This window comes from Peromyscus californicus, unplaced genomic scaffold (assembly GCF_007827085.1).
Source record: "Peromyscus californicus insignis strain IS unplaced genomic scaffold, ASM782708v3 Scaffold_12__1_contigs__length_115047231, whole genome shotgun sequence".
NCBI lineage: Eukaryota > Metazoa > Chordata > Mammalia > Rodentia > Cricetidae > Peromyscus > Peromyscus californicus.
Window position 1 is genome coordinate 21588962 of NW_026294413.1, and position 22710 is coordinate 21611671.

At 33.7% G+C, this 22710-nt stretch overlaps 1 protein-coding gene across 13 annotated transcripts in view; it reads left to right on the forward strand.

Moving 5' to 3' along the window:
* The window catches only part of Mycbp2 (MYC binding protein 2), a 252489-nt gene that overhangs the window by 65458 nt on the left and 164321 nt on the right, over nt 1-22710 (forward strand). For all 13 annotated transcript variants that reach the window (XM_052732538.1, XM_052732541.1, XM_052732539.1 and 10 more), the window contains exons 9-17: nt 2781-2854; nt 2980-3118; nt 4315-4391; nt 5188-5392; nt 6738-6902; nt 9124-9282; nt 10483-10687; nt 16687-16832; nt 17124-17225. In XM_052732538.1, coding sequence (XP_052588498.1) covers nt 2781-2854; nt 2980-3118; nt 4315-4391; nt 5188-5392; nt 6738-6902; nt 9124-9282; nt 10483-10687; nt 16687-16832; nt 17124-17225 — 1272 coding nt within the window. The remainder of the gene's footprint in view (nt 1-2780; nt 2855-2979; nt 3119-4314; nt 4392-5187; nt 5393-6737; nt 6903-9123; nt 9283-10482; nt 10688-16686; nt 16833-17123; nt 17226-22710) is intronic.

Consider the following 22710-nt stretch of genomic DNA (forward strand, 5'->3'; position numbering starts at 1 on the left):
CCTATATTGTTCTCCTCTTCCACCTTCTGATTTAAAAAAGTCTTCTTTCCCTCCCTCCCTCCCTTCCTTTCCCTCTCTCCCTCCCTCCTTCCCTCCTTCCCTCCTTCCCCCCTTCCCTCCTTCCTTCCCTCCTTTTTTCTTTCTTTCTTTTTTTTTTTTGAGACAAGGTCTCACTGTACATTTCTGACTGGTCTGGCCTGAAGCATGCCGTGTGGACCAGGCTGGCCTTGAATTCATTGAGATCCACCTGTCTCTGCCTCCTGAGTGCTGGGATTAAAGGCATGTGCTACCATGCCTGGCTGGTCTAAAAATATTTTTCAATAATAACATCTGTGCTTCCATAGAACTCCTATAAGCATATGTACATAGTTATAAAAATGATCATATTCTACATAATGCTTTTGTTGAACTTACCCTTTAACTTATTACTGAATATGTTTCCTGGTCTTTAGGCTTTTGCAGCATCATTTTAATTTTATAAATTATGTTTTACTGATTAATATATATTGAAATGGGAGTCTTCCAGTTTTCTTTTTCGTTTTTCTTTTTCTTTTGGTACAAAAATTACAAGGGGAAGATCATCTTTCTCTCTACCTCTGTACCATTCATTTTTGGATGATAGAAGAAAATTTCTTTATTGACAAAACCTATTCTTCACATAGATGGGTACAAAAGAGTAATTTCTGTCCACCTCATTCATAAATGCTATAACTGAAAGGAAAATTTAAAAATATCTACCTAAAGGTGTTTTTTTATTCACCATATTTAAAAATGATTTGTTAATGTTTTTATTCAGTTTAAGTTCTGCATCATTGAACATAAATGCAAATTTTAACCATACAAGTGTGACTTTCTGTGTTTCATAAATATATGCTGTGCTCACAGTGAAGAACAAATCAAACTTTGGGAGGATAGTCCCATATTGTGTGTCTTCCAAGCTTGCAGATGTTGCTTGATATATTTCTGAAGATGCTATCTTAAAATATTCCACAATGGATAAAGAAAGAATAAAGAGAAAAACTTGATATGACGTGACAAGAAGACTCAACCTTGACTCAAGCCTGAAGAAGCGTGTTGTTATTTGTCAATGCTTTGGCATGGACCACATTTTCTTCAACACAACCATTTGCTTTTTCCCTGGGAAGGGACAACTCTTCTCTCTAGCCTTTCCATCAAGAAGAACAGTAGTAAACTGTCAGATTTATAGGTATTCATGAATGCCATGTTTAAAATGAACATAAATTGGTAATTCATCCAGTTTCATGGTCTAATTAGTCTTATTTCACTGCAGTATGGATGAACACCCTTGTCGAATGTCATTTTATTCTTTCTATTTCTATTTACTTTCAGGTTGTGTTCTTATGTCATTTACTGTCCATGTCTGCTGACAGGTTGCTCAGAATATGAGGCTTTTTTGCTCCTCTTCTTATGCCACTTCACTCCCTCACCCCTGCATTTATCTGAAATTATAATGAGTTTTTCTTCTTTGCTTTTTAGTTTAAAATCTTACTGCTTAGAGCTTGAGAAGCATCTTTCTTGCGCCTCTTTGTATTCTGTACAGTGGACTAGGAACTCTTTCTTTCGATTTCTCCTCTCTTTGGTTACCAAGTCTCTTGGGCTACCAGTGGGCCTTGTCTCCCAGTTTCTATTTCCAGTTTGTGATCACTGAATTCTCTATTTGGTAAGGGTCTGCCTGTGTTTTGCATATTTAAAATAAGGAAGTATGCTAGTATGAAGCTCTTGGGCAAAGATCAAGCTTATTTGGGTGGGCTCCATTGCTGTATTCCAAAAAAACAGAGTTTTATGTTTTGTTGATTCAGGTTGAACTAGAAATGAATTTTCTTTTTTGTATTGTGATTAATGGAGAGGTTCATCCTAGTTCTCCATGGTTACTGTAGAAAATGTGTGTGCTTTTAGAATTGCCTGCTGAATACTTGTTTTCTCATAGGATACAATTTATACAGATGTTGATTTTTGCTTGTAGTTTTGTGTTATTTAGCAGCAGTCACTAACACATGTTCCAGGGTCCTTCTGTGATACTGGTATCCCTTGTCACAACTAGCTTGTGCATTACTTTGATCAAAGTATACAGTGCACTGTTCTACAGAGATATGTTCAATGCTGGCAAATATGGGTGGTAGCTGAGATATTTGGCTGGCTTGAGAAAAAAAGAAAGAATTGAGTATAGAGTTGTTAGATCTGAGAAGGATAAATGGTTAGAAAGTCTAGAACATTATAAATACTAAATATGGTAGAATAGACATTGACTTTCTACATGGGAAATATATAAGTAGTTTTGACATTTATTTTGTAAAGCAAGGGATATCTGCAGTTGGACACCATAGACTTCAAATACAGAAGCTTTAGATCTATCTGTATTTCTCTGTGACACTAATGACTGAAGTGTATGTCTGATGGTAGTGTTGCCTACATTGCATGTGATTATATTGAAATGATCATAACCAACATTGTTTGTTTATCATGGTGCATGTTCAACTCTCAGACTGTATCTGATACTAATTCATTTTGAAATTAGGTGGGCTCTCAGATCCTTGATTATGCAAGCTTTATAAATGTAAGCACAACATGTGACCAGAACTTTTAGTATTGTTTATTTTTTCTTAATTTGTAATTCTTATTTTTGAAAAGTCTCCTTTTGAGTGTAAGTGTATTCTTATTGTGTGAAGAACTCTCATTCTGATTTCAACAGAGGAGTAAAATCATTTCGTGAGTTGCTTATTTATTGTTTAATGTAATTTCTTTTTCTTTACTTTGTATAGATTGCCACACTGAAGGTCAAAATATTTTATTTACTGATGGAGAGTATATAAACCAGATAGCTGCTTCAAGAGATGTAAGTGCTTGCAATCATCAGTAGCTGTTGTAAATGAAACCACTTTTTCTTAAATTACTTGGTTTTTATTGAGTACCTGAAGACTGATTTATGCAATATAAAAATCCCGAATTTTTTCTTTTAAGGATGGCTTTGTTGTCAGAATATTTGCCACAAGCACTGAACCTGTACTGCAACAAGAATTACAGCTTAAACTGGCCAGGAAATGCTTACATGCCTGTGGAATATCACTGTTTGATTTGGAAAAGGATTTGCACATAATAAGTAAGATAACAAAATAAGTCTTTCTTTTTAATTACTTTTAAAATCTCTTTGTTTTCATCAATGCAGCTCATAATTTAGTAGCTACTGTGTCTATTACTATAAAACAAAATTTTTAATTACTGTATAGAAGTAACTAGGAAATACAGCCTGTAAATAGACAAGGTATTAGAAAGTGTTTAGAAAAGTGACTAGTAATACTTTCCAACTATCAGTTTGAATAGGGCAAAATAAACATTTATTAAGGATATGAATGGAAAATGCTTGATGTCATTAATTTAATACCACTGAAGATTTATTAGTGCAGTTCTGTAACTTAGGGGAATCTATATAAGATCTGACTTTTGACATTTTTAACTTTTAGAGTTTACTAATCTTGCCAGTAGTTTTTTTTATCTCACATATTTTAGTTGTATAGGATTTTTGTGTATCATCCCTTCCATGGGAAAATTGCCAAATTGAGCTAAAACTTTCCATTTTAAAAGCTAACAGAATCATTGGTTGCTTGCATGACTGGCCAAACATCATAAAATATACTATATAGAAAAATTTTAATTTATAGTTTGAAAATGTACACATGTGTATACACATGTTTTTAAAGTTAGGAAATTATCTTGTATAAAAAAGCACAGGACAGAGAATCTGAAAGTTTGTATCCAGATATCTTCATATTTTAATTCAATCCCAAAGAGCTATAAGGTTTTAGATGAACTAACTCTTAAGCTTTATATTTGTTAATTTAAACAATGGGTAATATAGTTATGAAGAGCAAATGAGATAAAATATATACAGTTTATGATGTTTATTACCAGTTATGCTTAATAAAAGTATATTTTTACACCTTAATTCAATGACTACTGTTGACATTGACTTATGAATGTTTTGTTATAAAGTGTTGTTTGGTAGTAATTTAAAATACATCAAGATTAGAATTTTATCTTTTTTTTGAATTGTGGGCCTATTATGGTATCTCTAGGAAGTGATATTTACTCTGTTTTGTTTTGTTTCATTTTCTGACAGTCTTTCTAGGTAGCCCAGCATGTTCCCAAGCTAGTGTCCTCCAGCCTGAACTTAAGTGTGCCACCATGTCCAGACAGTTCTAATTGAATTAACTGCTATTATTTGATAGAGTGCATGTTGTATTTAGAATTACTTAGGTTAAAAATGCAGTCCTATTTAATAGTACTGTTTTCTTGAAGGCACAGGATTTGATGAGGAGTCAGCAACACTTGGTGCAGGACGAGAGTTTGCACTAATGAAAACAGCAAATGGAAAGGTAAATTACTTATTTTGTTTCAAAAATTAACTTTTTCTGCTAGAAGAGACAGTAAAAATTGTTGTATAATTCAGACAATTTATACATTTAAATGTTGTCATAGTTTTTTACATGGTAAAATCTTATTCATGTTGAAAATAACATTATGTAAGAATAGTAGCATTTAAGGCCCTAAAAATTTGTAAACTTTTTTAAAAGTTATATTTCTGCAAGTATTTAATTATGGATTCATTTAATTTTTGAATTAGTTTAAGTTTGTATTTTGTGTTTATTCTGATATGAGATATCACAAATTTCTAAATGTTCTAATTTCCAAAACAAATACAGTATATAATTTAGATAACAGAGAAGCATGTTTAATTAACTTTTTTATTTGATAGGTTAGCCTGTATAGATTGAAGTTTCTTTTTTGTCTAATAAATGTGAAGAGAAAATATAACTAAGGGAATTCTGAAAATAGAAATTATCAGGCATATATTTACATGTAGCTTTTTATAAATTTGGAAAGTTAATAACAAATTTTATGAATTTCCTCCTATGATTATAATCATGGAAATATAAATATGAAAATTGTAAAAATTATAACTATTCAGAATCCATATAAAAAGTAAACTTGAGTTGGTCAGTTTCTGTCTCCTTCACATGATGAAATTTGAATAGTATAAAAACTGTCAAGTTTTTGTTATTTTTTGCCTTTCAGTGAAATATGGAAACTTTTAGTTTCTTGTGAAACCTGGTGCACCATTCCAAAAGGCAATCTAATATTTGTTTTTCTTTTCTTTTTTTAACATATAAGATATATTATACTGGCAAGTACCAGAGTCTTGGAATTAAACAAGGTGGTCCTTCAGCAGGAAAATGGGTTGAGCTACCAATTACCAAATCTCCCAAGATAGTGCACTTCTCTGTTGGACATGACGGTTCGCATGCCCTTTTAGTTGCAGAGGATGGAAGTGTGTTCTTTACAGGATCTGCAAGTAAAGGAGAAGATGGAGAGTCAAGTAAGTCACCTGACAGCTGGCACTTGCTGAATGTTAGTGTGAAATCATCTCAATAGCACTGGCCTCAGCAGCTTGTGTGTATATGGGACATGTTCAGTGAAGCATGCGCTAAGGAAAGGTGGTTGTCTATTTCACTCTACAGTTCTTGTGAGTGAATTTTCATCTTCTGGATACATGACTGTTCATCTGAGAATAGGTGGTTGGTGATTTTTTTCCATCTAATTATTCTAGTAGATTACTTAAAAAACCCAAAACTTTGCAAGGAATATGTATTTTAAAAGGAAGATAAACATGTTACTTTGTTTATAAATGTTAGCTATGGATTATTGTTTGTGGCATTCTTTCTCTATGAGGAAATCATTTGCTCTGCAATAAAAAAATATATAATTTCATCTAATATTTTTTCTGTTTATATCCTTCAAAGCGTCATTTTTCTCCCTTAAATAAATAACTTATCATATTCCTTGGTGTAGCAACTTACAGGGATTTGTTTTTTTGAAGTCAATATATAATGGAAAATTAAGTGAAAATTAAAGTTACCCTGAGATTAGCCTTTTAAAAAGCCACAGAATATATTACCATCCCCTAGAAACTGAACATTTAGAGAGCATTCATTTAAACTAGGTACAAGACTGTGTATCAGTATCAAGTCATATGAAAGCCATGGTGGTATTTTAAACTATAGCATAACAATATGGTTTTATTCTGAAAGCATGAAGGAGATTGATTACCCAAATGAACAACTAGTTGATGTTTTCCATCTTTCGCTTATTTTGATGCTAGAATTTTTGAGAATGGTGGCTTTTTAAATCACCCATATTTCTATTTATTTGTTCATTTTCATATGTGTATCATCTTTCTTTACAATCACATTGACTTGGTACAGCTAGTTAATATCTATTAGATGAATAAGAAACTTTGTTTCCATGATCTACTATAACAGTGTGTATTAATTATAAAGAGAGATTAAAAAGAAGGTGATATAAGTGTATGTTGAGGGGGGTTTAGGGTGGCATGTGTGTTGTCGTAGTTGTGTGGATAATATAAAAGCTAATCTAGAGATTGAGACTCCTATAAGTTTTTTGCAAACTGGGTTTCCTTTTGGGAATTTCACTGTGCTACAAAGAAAGAGGAACTGTCGATGGTAACCTAAATATTAATTGACTACATGAGGCTAGCACATTCCTAATTATAATCTACATGATGGTAAGCCCTGGCCTTTACGAGACTTAATGAAGTGTATCAAAAAGGTAAACAAATTGTTCATTTTCTTTGGTTTTATATATAAATCATTGTTATTATTTGCATATAGATACCTTACATTCATTTTATTTGTTCTTTTTAGCTAAGAGCAGACGGCAGTCAAAACCCTATAAACCTAAAAAGATTATTAAAATGGAAGGAAAGATTGTGGTATACACAGCCTGCAATAATGGAAGTAGTTCTGTTATTTCTAAAGATGGAGAATTATACATGTTTGGGAAAGATGCTATTTATTCTGATAGTTCAAGTAAGTTAAAAAAATATCACTTTTATGCAAAAAGGATTCCAATATGAATTACTGGATGTAACACAGATGTGTCTGGAAAATTAACATTTGTAATATGCTTTAATTACATACTTGGCATTTTCTTCCAACTGAAACTTTGGAGAAGATGTTTTCCATTGTATTTTGTCACTAGAAGGTCTGACGTTCATTTCACACATAGCTAGTAATGAACTTGAAGGAAATTTTCCCTTAGCTCTTTTCTCTGGAAAGTTTTCCTTTCACACTGAAGTGTTGTGTAACGTGTCTTTGGGTTAATGTTAGTCACTATCAGCAGTCAGTTTTTATAATAAAGCTGATTTAAAATCATTAAATTATCTGTCTCCTCACTTAGATAGTGGGGAAGTATTATTTCCCTTGCTAATTACTGTATTCTATAATTCCTAGCACCAAGGCTCAAGAATTATTTATCAGTTTATCAAGTGCCTGACTGATAAACCTAAATTTTAAGAGGTGGATATGAGGGATGGAAGTACCTAGATAGATTTATATTTACAAGTTCTAATCGTATAACCTTATACTATTTGGTTGCTAGATTTTTTTCCCCTGATAATTAGAAATGAGTATAGTGAATGAGTCATCCCACTTGGGGGGATTTTATATGAGACCCATGTGTAATACCTTTGAATTTTGCTATAAAAAGGAAGCCAGGATAAATGGAGTTTATGACTGGAAAGTTAAGTGATTGTCCGAGGTTGGAGAAATCAGCATGTAGAAAATTTATAGCAGTTAATTATTCACTGGAACTGCTCCCAAGTAAAAGAAGTGCTGACTTAATGTGGTAACATTCAGATTCTCAGTGGGCTGAAATTGTTAGAGTGAGTCAGACTTCTGGGATAGCACATTAGTAGTTTTAAAATAATACTCAGCATAACCATTGTATGCTAAAATGCTAATAGAAATTGAAGATTTACGTGTAAGGGTTTAGGTGAATCAGAAAAGGTCTACCTGCCCTTTTGTAGTTGGAGAGGGATTTATTTGTGACAGACTTAAGTGGATATTGTTCAGTGGCTTTAGACAGTCAGATTTGTTATTAGCTTATTTTAGTTGGTTAATATTTACTTAACATTCAGAATTTTCTTTTTGTTCCCCTTCCCTTAAAAAGAGGCTAAGGATAGTATCTGTTTCATAGTTTATTTTTGTAATTCTATAAGAACATTTAAGAAATGTTCCGCACAGAACCTAGAACATGCAAGAGCTCAGCATATAATCATCTGGTATTAGTATCAAACTTTGTTCCATGAAATACTTATTATACATATTTTTTCAAGTGTGCTACATACTGAAATTAGGAATTTTTACAACTTAAGTAATTGCCTTAATTTTTGGAAATGTTTTTGATATATCTTAGAAAACTAAGTTTTTAGTTGTTACTATTATTACTTCTTAATAAGGTTAAGCATGCTTTTGTACTTTTAAAATTCTTGCAAACACTAAGTAGTAAGGGTAGCAAATGGATGTGAAAAGCATGCTGAAAGTAACATAAGGGAAGTTGAGGAAATAATGGGGTGGCTTATGAAAGAAAGTATTAGGGGTTCAAAAACATTCTTTTGATGGCTGGTGAGATAATTCACCATGAGAAGGCAATTGTTGCTAAGCTTGACAGCCTGAGTCAATCGTCAGGACTCAGGTGATGAAAGGAAGGAGAGGACCATCTCCTACAAGTAATCTTCTGTCCTACCCGTGCCCATCATGGACACATGTGCACTTGAGTGCATTCACAGGAAGCCAGTAAATAAACAAGTGTGATTTTATAGTAAGTACTGGAGCTGTTTTGTAAAATCTTACAGGTTTTATAAAAACACTGTTTGATTGTACTATTGTAAGTGTTTTACTAATTTTGTTGCTGAGGCAGTCTAAGCAGGTAAGGTTCATGACTTATTTGTGCCTGTAGTAGAAATTTGAGAGAGACTGGCCCGTCTGAGTACTGTTCAAAGGTATTGGCACGTGGAGCAAGCAGGCAGGAGAAGTTAGCTGGAAATAATCCTACAGGAAATATTTGTCCCAACTACATTTAATGTGTTTTTTTTTTTTTTTTTAATTTGATGGTTATCTACCCGTAGTTCGGTCTCTTGTTTCCCATTTTGGTGAATTATTTTTCTCAAGAAAATAACTTCTGCATTAAAGTTGTTCTAGGTACAGAAATATTTTCATTGTTTTTGTTAATTTTGTATCTTTTTTCTAGGTTTGGTGTCTGACTTGAAAGGCCATTTTGTAACTCAGGTAGCAATGGGCAAAGCTCACACTTGTGTTTTAATGAAGAATGGAGAGGTTTGGACTTTTGGTGTAAATAATAAAGGACAATGTGGACGAGACACTGGTGCTATGAACCAAGGAGGGAAAGGTAGGAGTTTCATTTTTAGGTATCAAGAATTATGTTGTCTTTTCATTAGCTTTTTGGGATATAGTAAAGAATCTTACTCTTCCAAAAATGAAACTTAGGCCTAAGAGATGGCTCAACAGTGAAGAACACCTGCTGCTCTTTCAGAGGACCCAGGTTCTGTTTCTGCAATCATGTGGTTGTCACACCATCTATAACTCCAGTTCTAGGAGTCTGACACCCTAGTACATACTTATACATGCAGGTAAAACTCACATACATAACAATTAAAAACACTTTTAAGTGAATGACTCTTTGATTTCATAGAAATTTAAAACCCCCTGAATTTTTCTTTGATAATAAAAGTCTATCACTGCAAAAATAAAATAATATTGTTAGTTTTTGAGCAAGTGATATTCCTACCTGTTTAATATTTGTAAAAATCTACATAAGTCAATAGTAGCACTTCTTTGATTTAACATTTTTGATGACTAAATTATTCATGGAATGCAGATTTTTCAAATTGTTGTCATCTTCTGTTTTAACTACTTTTTGGCAGTAGCCTATCAACAAATATTACCCTCCTTGTTTAATCATATATACTACCAAAAGTGGAATCTCAAATGGCTGAGAAGCACTTAAAAGAAATGTTCAACATTCTTAGCCATCAGGGTTATACAAATCAAAATGACTTTGAGATTCCATCTTACACCTGTCAGAATGGCTGAGGTCAAAAACACAAGTGACAGATCATGTTGGTGAGGATGTGGAGCAAGGGAACACTCCTCCATTGCTGGTGGGAGTGCAGACTTGTACAGCCACTTTGGAAATCAGAATCAGTATGACAGTTTCTCAGAATGTTGGGAATCAATCTATTTCAAGACCCAACTATTCCACTCTTGGGCTTATACCCAAAGGATGCTCTATCATACCACAAGGACACTTGCTCAACTATGTAAGCCTATCCTTTTAATGGCTTAGCTACCCTCTGCAGCCCTGAGGTGATTTCTTGATTATACATAGGTACCTTGAGTGGCTGTGCTTTAGGTTATATTCTATATATAAGAGATAAATGAATAAGTTTGATGAGGAATAATAGATAAAGTAAGTAAATACATAATCACTTAGTTTATAGCAGGGTTCATGTTTGTTCTTAAATTGGAAAATACCTGTTTTCAGACATGGAAATAATCTACATAAATTGTAAATTGATATGTCAAACAGGATTTGGAGTTGAAAATATGGCAACAGCAATGGATGAAGACCTGGAAGAAGAACTAGATGAAAAAGATGAGAAGTCCATGATGTGCCCTCCAGGCATGCATAAGTGGAAGCTGGAGCAGTGCATGGTATGCACAGTGTGTGGAGATTGCACAGGCTATGGAGCCAGCTGTGTTAGCAGTGGGCGTCCCGACAGAGTTCCTGGAGGGTAAGACAAGATTTCCTACTGTAGAGAATAAGCAGACCCCCTCTTTGTTTCTTGTTTTTCAAAATTATCTCAGAGTGTACATACCTACCTTTTATGTATATGTGTGTGGAGTGGTGGTGTCTTTGGTTCAAACCCAGGGCTTCACCATAATACCAGGGAAGTGCTCTACCACTGAACTACACTTTCAGCCCTAAACTTAATAATAGATACAATTATTTTCTGCTATGTTATAGAGTATTATTTTAAGTTGTGTTACTTTTGTTTATATTGCATTTGTTTAATTCTGTGAAGCTGTGTTACTGTGCCGGTCTGAAATACCTGATGGTCTAATAAAGAACTGAACATTCAATAGTGAGGCAGGAGAGAGAAATAGGTGGGCCTGACAGGCAGAGAGGATAAATAAAAGGAGAAATCTGGGAGGAAAAAGAAATAGCCGGAGAAGGAAGAGGACTCCAGGGGCCAGCCACCCAGTTACATAGCAAGCCATGGAGTAAGAAACAAAGAAAGATATACAGAAATAGAAAAGGAAAAGCACAGAGACAAAAGATAGATGGGATAATTTAAAGGTAAGAAAAGCTGGCTAGAAATAAGCCAAGCTAAGGCCGATCATTTATAGTTATAATCCTCCGTGTGTGATTTATTTGGCAGCTGGGTGGCAGGCCCCCCAAAAGAGTAAAAACAAACAACACCACTGCTACATTGAGTTCTAATTTGTGTCATCTTTAAGTTTGTTTTCCTTTCAGTTTGATTCATTGAATCAATTATTTAAAATTAGATCATAATTTTTTTCAAGTCTAGGGCCTTATTTGTAATTTTTTTAAGCTTTTTAAATGCCAAATGTAATTATATTTTCTAAGTAGAATTACCAAATATATAGGCTGCTTGAGTAGAAATATATATTTTCTCTCTCAAATTGCATCATGCCTGTCTGTCTGTCTGTCTATCTTCTTATAGACTCTTGTTTTAAGGGTTTGTCCTGGTTAATCTTTTGTCAACTTGGAAAACCCCTTTACATGTCTGGGAAGATGGTTTCTTAATTGAGAAAATGCTTTTGTAAGATTGGTCTGTAGACTGGTCTGTGGGGTATTGTGTTGATTAATGATTGATATGGAAGGATCCTGTCTACTGTGGTGCCATACCTGTTCAAGTGATCCTAGGGGTGTATAACAAAGCAGCCCGAGCAAGCCAATGAAGAGCGAGTCAGTAAGCAGCACTCCTCCATGGCCTCTGCATCAGTTCCTACTGCCAGATACCTGACCTGACTTCCCTCCATGATGGACTATGATATGAAACTATAAGCTGAAATAAACCCTTTCCTCTCCAAGTTGCTTTTGGTCATGGTATTTTATCACAGCAATAGAAACCCTAAGACAGGGTTTTATATGATTGTCAATTCAAAGATAATATATAGGCAGATTTTTCTGTCCCACCTGCCAGGTCCCAAATAACCACATGGAAACTTACTATTAATTATGAAAGCTTGACTGATAGTTTAGGCTTGTTTCTAACTCGCTCTTCTAACTTAAATTAACCCATTTCTATTAGTTTACTTTTAGCCTCGTGTCTTTATTACCTTAACTTGTATGGCAAATGTTGCTTTTCTGCTTCCTCCATATCTGGCTGGTGACTCTGCTCTGTTTCCTAGCATCCTTTGTGCTTGGAAATCCTGCCTAACCATTGGTCATTCAGCTCTTTATTAAACCAACCAGAGTGACACTTCTTCACAGTTTACAAAAAGATTATTCCACAGCATTTCCCTCTTTTTGCTTAAATAAAAAAGAAAAGGTTTTAAACTATGTATAATAAGAACAATTATCAGGTAAGAATGACATTCACAATGGGCAGTCCATTTTTATTTGGCATATTCAGAGAAAATACTCTATTATCTATCTTACCTTGATGACTTTAAAGTTTTATACCTAAAATATTTTCTATCACAACTTGTATTACCATCTTAAAACTATTTTTTAGACCTGAAAACATCTTCTTAGATAAACAACTTAAAATTTTATGTTTCTCAACCTTATAAATTTACATCTTTTATGTAAATTTCTTTTATGAATTTGGTAACTAGGAAAATTGTAAAACTATAACTATCTAGTCTTCAATCTCCATCAGAGACCAAAGAAGGATAAAATATTACTTGAGTAAACAGGAAGTGCAGAGCATACAACTTCTAAAACTAAGAAATGACAAACAGCTGGCTACCTGGACAGCCACCCCAAGGTTCCTCTGTAATATTGGGGAATCCATCTTTGATCTCCAGGCCTAGAATCTGACAAACTTTTCTGTGAAGCAGGAATTTTGAAGGACTGTCCTGCCTTGTCTTGATAAAGTTTGGCAGTCACTTTCTTTTGTGTCCTCCTTGTCCAGTTTGGACAGCGTGCTGTCAGCAGTCAAGACAAGGGCAGTTTCTTGCCCAGTGGCTAAGTTTTGCCACAAAGATAGCAAACTCCATTTGGAGGTTTTTGATGCCTATCATCTATTCTGAAGCAGCTTGGTGCTGCCAGGAGCAGATGTGTCTAATTGTCATGTAAAGCCTTATATTATTAAAACATCTTAAATTTCATATTGTATATATCTCCGAAGTGTTTGAAGGCCACCTGTCTATCTAAAATGTATCTCTATTTGACCTTGAAAACATACCAAATGACAGGTTTGATTGTGATAGGTGACTAACTACTAGCCTGCATTTTTTTATTATCCTGACTAGTTTGTAATAACTTTCAAAGACTAGAAATTTACATTACATTGTTAAATGAGCTGCATAAGTACAATACCTTAAAAAATAGAAACATATGTACAGTATATTCTAACAAAAATAACCTGATTTTTGTATCAATATACCAAAATTCATACCAATATAAAATATCAGTGGTTGTTCAAAAGTAGACTCAACAATCTACCCTTTTATCTCATCATTTTTATACTATATCCCCCTTTTTTCCTTCAGAAAGAGATCCTTGGATCTAACTCCTTTGGTTAGCTTCTTTCCTGACCTTGACCAATAACAACTTGTAAATAACCTTCTAAGCAATGATAAACATCTATAACCCATCAAATGACCAAAAACCATCTACCCTAACTCTTGGGAATGTAGGCATCATGTTCTCTAGACTGGTTCGTGTCTGGGGGTGCTGACATCTTTAGGAGACCCTGGGAAAATTGGGATATGATCAAGTCCTGGGAGAGTTAGCTGTGATATTTGTTACCCAGTCTCTGCAATGGGAAAGTATAAGGCTTATCTGAAGTCCTGGCTGGAGTAGTCTGTGAGGCTAGACCATCTCAGCCAGCAGCCTTGAAGCTGTTCTGGATGCAGAACTCTGAGGAAATTGCAGAAGAGGCACTCTGAGAGGCTAGATCACCTGGGTCAGCCATTTTCATTGGTGTCTAGTTCCCTTGCTCCAAAAACACACAGACTTTCAAAGGTAACATACATATCTGCATTAACAAAAGTATGGAATGTCAGTTAAAGATGATTTTTTGTTTTATGTTTGAGCAGATAAAAGGCATGTTTCAATGTTGTAAGTCCATTAGGACTGTATAATCAAACTGTAATATAAATGTCTATCCATTCATATAAAAGGATAGCATGTAATAATAAGTCTTGAAGATTCTAGCCAACAAGATTTATCATGTCTCATCTCTTCTCAGAGATGTTCCCATGTCAAGGGATCAGCTTACCCCTCACCTGTCCTGTAATCTTTTTGGCTTCCTCCCCCATGTCTGTAGCCAAGATACTCATGATGTCTCTTCTGGTCAAATCTGATCTCTATTAATCTGGAAGGAATCCACAGCCTTTCATTTCCTGTGGAAACAAACCCTTCCGCAATGCAACACATTGTCTGATTTCCATTTTTGAAGTTAAGCATTTTTAAAATATGTAGATTGGTTTAATTTAGCAGTTTCCATAATCAAATGTTTCTTAGGAGCTATTGTTTTTTGTACACTACCTTTTTGTACATTATTGTGTCATATATGAATATCCAGTCTTCCAACACCATTTGTTTCTCAGGCTGTATTATAGAACTCTGCTATATTATATTGAATAGAATTAATCAAATGGAAGTCCCTGTTTTGTTTCTAGTCTTAAAGGAAAACCCTACCATCTTTCATTGAGTGTAATATTTATCATACTTTTTCATATGTGGCTTTGAGGGTGTTGAAGTAGTTTTCTTCTGTTCTTAGTTTCTTGGATTCCTTAAATAATAAAATTATGTTGAATTTTGTTAAATATTTATTTGTACAGATAAAGAAAATTATGCATTTCCCCCTTTGATACTGTTAGTGTGGTATATTACATTAATTTTCCAATATTGCATTCCAGGAATGAATCTTGTAGCTGCAAGCTTTTCTGTATCCTGTCTGGTCCCACAGCCACTTATAAAATAATCATTCAGAGGCTTATATTAGTTATGTTCGTCTGATGGCTTGGGTTTATTACTAACTAGCTCTTACAACTTAAATTAATCCATTTCTGTTAATCTATATTTTGCCATGTGGCCGTAGCATTACCAGTCTGTTGGCATCTTGTTCCATGGGCAGCTGGATGGCATCTCCTCAACTCTGCCCTTCTCCATATTTAGTTTGGCTTTCCTTCCTAGCTATATTCTGCCTTGCTTTAGGCCAAAGCAGCTTTATTCATCAACCAATAAAAGCAACACATATTTGCAGTGTACAGAAGCATATTCCACATCATTTTCCCTTTTCTGTCTAATCAAAATAGGAAGGTTTTGACTTTAACATAGCAAAATTACATATAACAAAGAAGTTATCAAGCAAGAATTATAGTTATAGTGTTTAGTCTATTTGTATTTGACAAAATTTAAGAAAATATTTTGTCATCTATTCTATTTTTGCAATAAAAGCAACACATGTTCTCAGCATACAGAAGGATATCCCACATCATTATTTCACTCTTTCATGGTATATTATCCTTGTAGTGTAGTGTTTAGTTTGGTTTCCCAGTATTTAGTTGGATGTTTTTGCCTTAATTTTTGTGAAGACTATTGGTCTGTAGTGTTTTGTTTTGTTTATTCATTTTAATGTCTTTGTGTTAAATATCAATGTAATTCAGAATGAGTTAATAAGAAATCTCTATTCTTCAGTCTTTCAGAGCAATTCAAGAAGAACCAGCATTATAAATGTTACTTTAAAAATAATTTCAATGGAAAAATCAGTAGGGAATCTTATATCATACTCATTATTGTAAAGTACACAATCTTCCAACTTGTCAGTAATGCTTGTTTTTCAAATCTCCCAGTTTCACAGGATACTTAGCCATGTCATTTGTACTGGCAGATGAATCTTGGTCTGTACCTTTACAAATCTATGTTACCCATGAATGTGACAGAGCTATTAAAAGTTTTAAAGGACTAACTATGAATAATTAAAGCTACGATTTCTGTATCTATGAAGAGTATTACTGAGAAATTCGTCTTTTACTGACATCCTAGCCAACTTTATGGAGTATTTTCGTCTTTATTTTGTAATAAACACATGTTATATGGTTTTCAAGTTGTATGAAAGTGACAAAGAAGCAACAGTTAGATACAAAGAATTGGTAGTTAGATACAGTGAGAAGAAAAATGGGACATGATAGTATATCAAGAGTGAGGAAGTAGAGACATATTATGATGCTGATAAGCTGACTGATCACTGGAGGTTGCCATCTCCTCTCCTCACTTCCCTGGAGACAGAGTTTTCCTGTTTCCTAGCCCCCAGCCCATCCCAACTCTTAGTGCTAAAACTGTTGGCACTTACTTGGAAAACTTGTAGAAGAATGTGCATTAATAGGTAATTGGACAAAGTAGAATCTGTGTGTATTTTATATAGAAATATATTAGTTATATTCATTAGAATCAACACATTCTTCAATTATTTTTCTAAAAATTCCTGCTTTTCTTTAAAATCAATGGAAAGGTGGTTATAGAAAATACTGTTAAAATATTAGAATAATTTCAGTTAAGCCTGTTTTTTGTTTGTTTACTTCTACATAGGATCTGTGGCTGTGGCTCAGGAGAATCTGGCTGTGCTGTGTGTGGATGTTGCAAGGCTTGTGCAAGAGAGTTGGATGGTCAGGAGGCAAGACAAAGAGGGATTCTTGACGCAGTGAAAGAAATGATACCTTTAGACCTACTTTTAGGTAATTTACTTTATTATGTTGACTGTCTTGCCCTCAGCTCAGTAATTCTAATAGTTTAAGTATTTTCTATCATATACATGTCAAAAATTAACGTAATAGCTAATATATGCTTTTGGTAACTGACATGACAATGTGGAATATTTTTTTTTCTTTTTATGATAAGAATTCTTACAACAGAAAATTGAGTTTTAAGTTGTTTTTTACTAGCTTTTACTCCATTGAATTTTGTATAGGCATAACTATTGTATACTTATATAACGTGCTCTTTTATTATTTGGGCCAATTATCCAGCTGTCCCGGTACCTGGGGTTAATATTGAAGAACATCTTCAGTTACGGCAAGAAGAAAAACGGCAACGTGTCATTAGAAGGCACAGATTAGAAGATGGAAGAGGTAAGATGTAGCTCCAGAGAAAAGGTATAGGGAAACTTTTATACTCTAACTGAGACAATTGAATCATTTACAAAATACCCTCATTTTTTAAGAAGTCATTAAAGTTTGTAACATTCCCATAGCAAGTGAAAGTTACATCAACATACTTATGGCATTTATAATTGTGCTAGTAATAATACATTTAACTCAGTAGAGTGCTCATCACCCCACAGTAGCATGTGTGCCTTATAAGTCAGCATGATGGCTCATACCTATAATCTCAGTACTCCAGTGTTAAGACAGGAGGATTGCTACAAATTCCAAGCCTGTCTGTGGTTAGACTGTTAAAAAAACAAAAATAATTGTGCCATTGCAAAATATAAATACCATTAGTAATGACAATTACAAATTTTAAGGATCAATGCTTTACTCAGACTTTTGATTCATCTATATTTGACCATGGGCCAAAGCTTAGTTTAACTAAGGCTTTTCATTTCTGTTTTCTTAGACATTCATGATCCTTGTCATTTGACACAATATCATTATGCTTCCCTGCAGTCCAGGAATTGTGATTGTGCTTTTTTGTGTCTTTTTTTTTTAACAAATAGATTATATACACACACAAAAAAATGAGTTGAAAGTCATTTTTATTTGCAAAGACAAGTGTATTGCTTATATCATTTCCTTATTGTTTAGGACAATTTCTTGACCTGAAAATGTATTTAATACTAGTTGTACATAAATGACATTTTAATATATGCCCAGTAGGCAGAAGTAAATATTATGTTACTAAAATTGTTCTCCCCCGGAATCTTTTCTCTGTACAGTTACAACAAATTGTTGAAAGTCTTTGCCTTATTGTTCTGTTAATCAGAAGAATTTATTGGCATTGCATATCTTAAATTCTTCTTAGAAAGTATAGGATATTTGGTACAGAAACAAACCTATTACCATTTTTATATGTTTTTAATCAACTTATGGTAATCTATTGCCATCATTGTCAATTTTTCTTAGTTATTCTTTATGAAATATAGTAAGTAATAAAATAGTGTACCTGAAAAAATCTATTAAACTTTTGGAATGTACAGATGATTGTTTATAGAAACTTATAAGCAGTGTTGACTGATTCAATGAATATTTGTCACTTTGGCTTTATGCATATAGTTATTGCCTTTAAAATATTTTGATGAAATTAATGCATGTGCTGTTCTTATTTACATTTTGTAACTGTTTTGGAAATTTGCACATTCTTTTGTATCTCTAACATGGTAATTTATTTCTTTTATTAGTATTTTTGTTTAAGGTTATTATCTTGTTACTAAGCATTTTTAATTCTTTGACACGTTAGATTGGATCATTTGAATTGACCTACAAAACCCAATAATTTCATAGATTTTATCGAAAGTAGAGCTTTCACTTACTGCAGTGGCTCTCCAAGGAACAATCATTACATGGGCACTTAGCAGAAGTGCCAGTTCTCAGGGCCTACCCCTGTCCAGCTGAATCTGAAACTTGGATATTAGGGCCTAGCAAAATGTTCTTTGACAAGATTTCCAGGAGATTCTGGTGATACCAAACTGGTAAGCCAGCATTTTATATCAGTAAGGTTCAGATTTTGTTCCATCATTGTTCTCTGTCTGAGTCATTGCTGGGTTAGTTTTCAGTGTTCTAGTGCTGGGAAGATTGCTTGTTTGTCTTTTCCCAAACAAGAACAGTGATGATAAAATTTTAGTATTCCAGTTCCCACTCTTACTTGTTCATTAGTGATGGACTTATACCCATGTTTGTACTTGGAGGTTTTGGTTATGTTATTCACTGTCTTTCTGATCATATTTTAAGTTTATCTTAGTTGTTTCAAAGTTGATTAACATCTTAGCACTTAGCTTTATTAGAGCCTACTTAATCAATTTAGCTATTAAGGTTTATTGGTGCAATTTAACTACTGTTTATATGACACAAGTTGTTCGATAGTGCTCTCACTCTCAGTGGGACCTCTGTTGGATAATAATTTATATTGATAGCCTAGCTATACTATTGTATAGATAAGACCTTGGGGATTTAACCTCCCTGAACCTCAGTTTCTTTACCTTTAATGAAGTAACAGCTATGCCTACCTATGTTAGTGTATATTGTTGATATGTGTGAAAAGGCCTAGCTTGTGCTAAGCTATAAACGATTGTTGAATCATGGTGGTAGTAGTTCATTTTCTTTTAAGTGATGCTTTCATAGCTTTGGCTGTGACATAATTGCTTTTCTTACAACATTTTGATTCTAATTGTAAAACATTGATTCTGATGAAGAAAAATCCCCAACTGCTTCTGTAGAATAAAACAGATTCCATTTTGATACATAAAAGTTTGTTTAGTTTAGTCACAAATTATAATATAAAAATAAATTTATTACAGCCTATAATTCCAAAGTGACCACGTTGGTATTGCTAATGTTAGGACTCTAAAACCATTGCTGGATTGATTTTGATACATGAAATACAGTATTAGTTCAAATTCCAATGCCACATAAAAGTCTTTTTTTTTTTTTTTATCACACCGAAGTCTTTTTAAAACTAAAATATATGAAGCATTTAGGAAGTGTCAGTTAAAAAAAGATCTTCATGCAAGGATATAAACACAATTTTGTATTTCTTTTAAAATTTTGTATATAATTTTGCTTAGTTATTTTAGATGATTTTTCCCTGCAACATATATTGGTATCTGTTTTCCTTTTAATAATGCTTTCTAATTTTTTAAAACTCTTTACTGCATATAAAATAATTGTAGTAATATAACAATTTAAGTACTATTTGATTCAGTTACAAATTTTACTTATTTCATTATCATCTTCTGATCAAGTTTTATATATTTCTGTTTATATACTGAATTTTGTTTTATATGTTTGCTTGTTGTTATAAACATTTTTTATATTTTGATAAATGATTTTCTTACCGCTGCAGTCTTCACATTATGCTAATAAGGATAATGTTCTATTTCAAATGTTTCCATATTTCTCTCTGTTGCAATATAATTTATGCATATGTCTATACATTTAAAAAGTATAGGCATATATGTATTTAGGAAAGTTGCTTAAGGTTATATATATATTTGCAACATTCTATTTTCATTTTTAATTATTAATTTAAATAGAACAAAGCAATTTCTTACATAAAAATGCTTCATAAGTTGCAATTTAATGTCTGAATGCTCTTCCATTGAGGGGATACCATAGTATTTAAATTAATTGTAATTTTGTATAGGTTATTTTTTTATTTTTACTTCGATTAATGAAATACAATTATAATAGGCCTCTTTGAGCTGAAATTTCTTTAGAATTTTTAGAATTTTTCTTAGGATAAATGGGAAGAAGTACAGTTTCTGAGTCAAAAGAGAGAAAGAAAGAGATGGAAACAGAGACAGGGACAGGGAGAGATTGTGTGTGTGTGTGTGTGTGTGTGTGTGTGTGTGTGTGTGTATGAGGGGGAGGAGGGAGGGAGGGGGGAGGGAGGGAGGGAGGGAGAGAGAGAGACATGTATAATGTGTGTGTCTGTGGCATGTGTGTGTGGGCAGAAACATGTATCCATGTAATCATTTGTGGAGGCCCTAGCTGAATGTTGGAGTGTGTTCCTCCCTCACTCTCCAGTTTAACCTTTTTTTGTGACAGGGTCTGTTCCATGAATCTAGAACTTGCCTTTTTAGCTTAACTGTCTAGCCGGAGAGCTCTGGCTACTCACTTCTGCCTTACTCTTCGGGGTTACAGATGTCCTTGCTCACACCTTCCTTTTAATGTGGGTGTTGAGAATTTGAACCCAGGACCTCTTGCTTACATGGCAAGCATTTTACCTACAGAGCTATCTCCCTAGCCCCAAGAATCATTTTTAAATTATTGGTATATATCATTAATAGCTGTCTGAAATCTCGTCTTGTCTTCTTTAATGCTGCCATTTATTCTCCATTCTTTTTACCTGCCCATGAGTGGGCCACAAATAAATATACTTTATACATATAAACAGTGGGAGCTGTTAGATATCAATTTATTTTATTGTTTCAGCCTTGTTTTAGTCACTGTCTTCCTACTGAAATAAGCAAGCCAATAAGTTATTCAAACCTTTTCATTCCATAGTAGATTTGAGGGGTTTTTTTACTTTTGAGAACCCCATTGCTCCCATTTTAGCCTGTATCACCTCTTTTCCATGTTTCAGCGAAAGCCTTGTCAGCTGTTCTTCACCCCATTCCTACCCTTTCCAATCTAATAGTCATCTTTTATCCAAACTAGTTATTCTGCACTGTTGTGATCTTCTGTGTTTAAAATCAAAAAACTCTTGATTGTCCCTATGTTCAATTCCCATGCTTTCCCCTTCAGGCGCATATCTGTTTGTATTTCTATTTCCAGCATCCCCCCCCCCTTTTTTTCCTCCCATCACTGAGACTTTGTAGTACTCCATTTATTTTATTATTTTTTTATGTGTGTTTTTATTAGATGTGTTTTATGTGGTGTATCCGGTATCCTCTCAATACATTATTTTCCAACATTTGTTTTTCTCACTTCCCCTTTAGTGTGTTTCCTTTTAGTATACCATGCTCGTGACTTCTCATTTGGTGGTATGTAGCCCAGCCCCCATTAGACTGTGTGATTCTTGAAGCAAGGCTTATGTCTTATTTACAGGTTGTTCTCTCAAATGGAACCCAAAATGGAATATCTTTGTTGGCTGATTGAAAACAATTCAGGGATTTCTGATTACCTGCAGGATGGAGGTTTATTCTGTCAAACATAGTGTGTGTGTTTGATTTGAGCCAGAGTCACACTATATAACTCAGATTGGACTGGAAGTCAAGATCCTCCCAAGTGCTGGGATTATAGAGGAGTACCATCATGCTAGGCACACAAACTAATTTCCCATGACTCTATAACCCATTTTCTGCTTTGGTTCCTGGGGTTTTTAATGGCTGAACAAATTGCTTAGCATTCTCAAGTTTTTCTAAATCTTTTAACTGAAATATCCTTTCCATTTCTCTTGTTAACTCCACATCTTTAAAAACCTTTCTTAGTCAAACAAATTAAACATAGGACTTTTCATCCTTAATAACACAGACTTCTCTTATTGCACTTATAATATCACACAGTTGTTTTTATTTCTGTTTTCCTATATTGTCCTATGTCTTTATAATGATATCCATGGTACCTAGTATCTACTACTTAAGCAATATCCAAATGTTTTGTGGATAAATGAATGATCGAGTTATGTACCTGAGAAAACTATTTCAGTACATAAGATACAATGCTGTTTTAGAGCTTTATGTTTCTAGTCATGATTGCCCATGTACTGTGTTTATACACTAGAAGATTGAATTTAGTGAGAAACTAATTAATGAATTAATAGCTGTATTTTTCTAGGTAAAAATATCTCCATCAGACTCCAAAGTCAGAAAAGGATAATATAACTTACTACATTATGATAAATTGTGATTACTTCAATATTCATTTTCATATATGGAAATTACTTAAGAGTAATGTA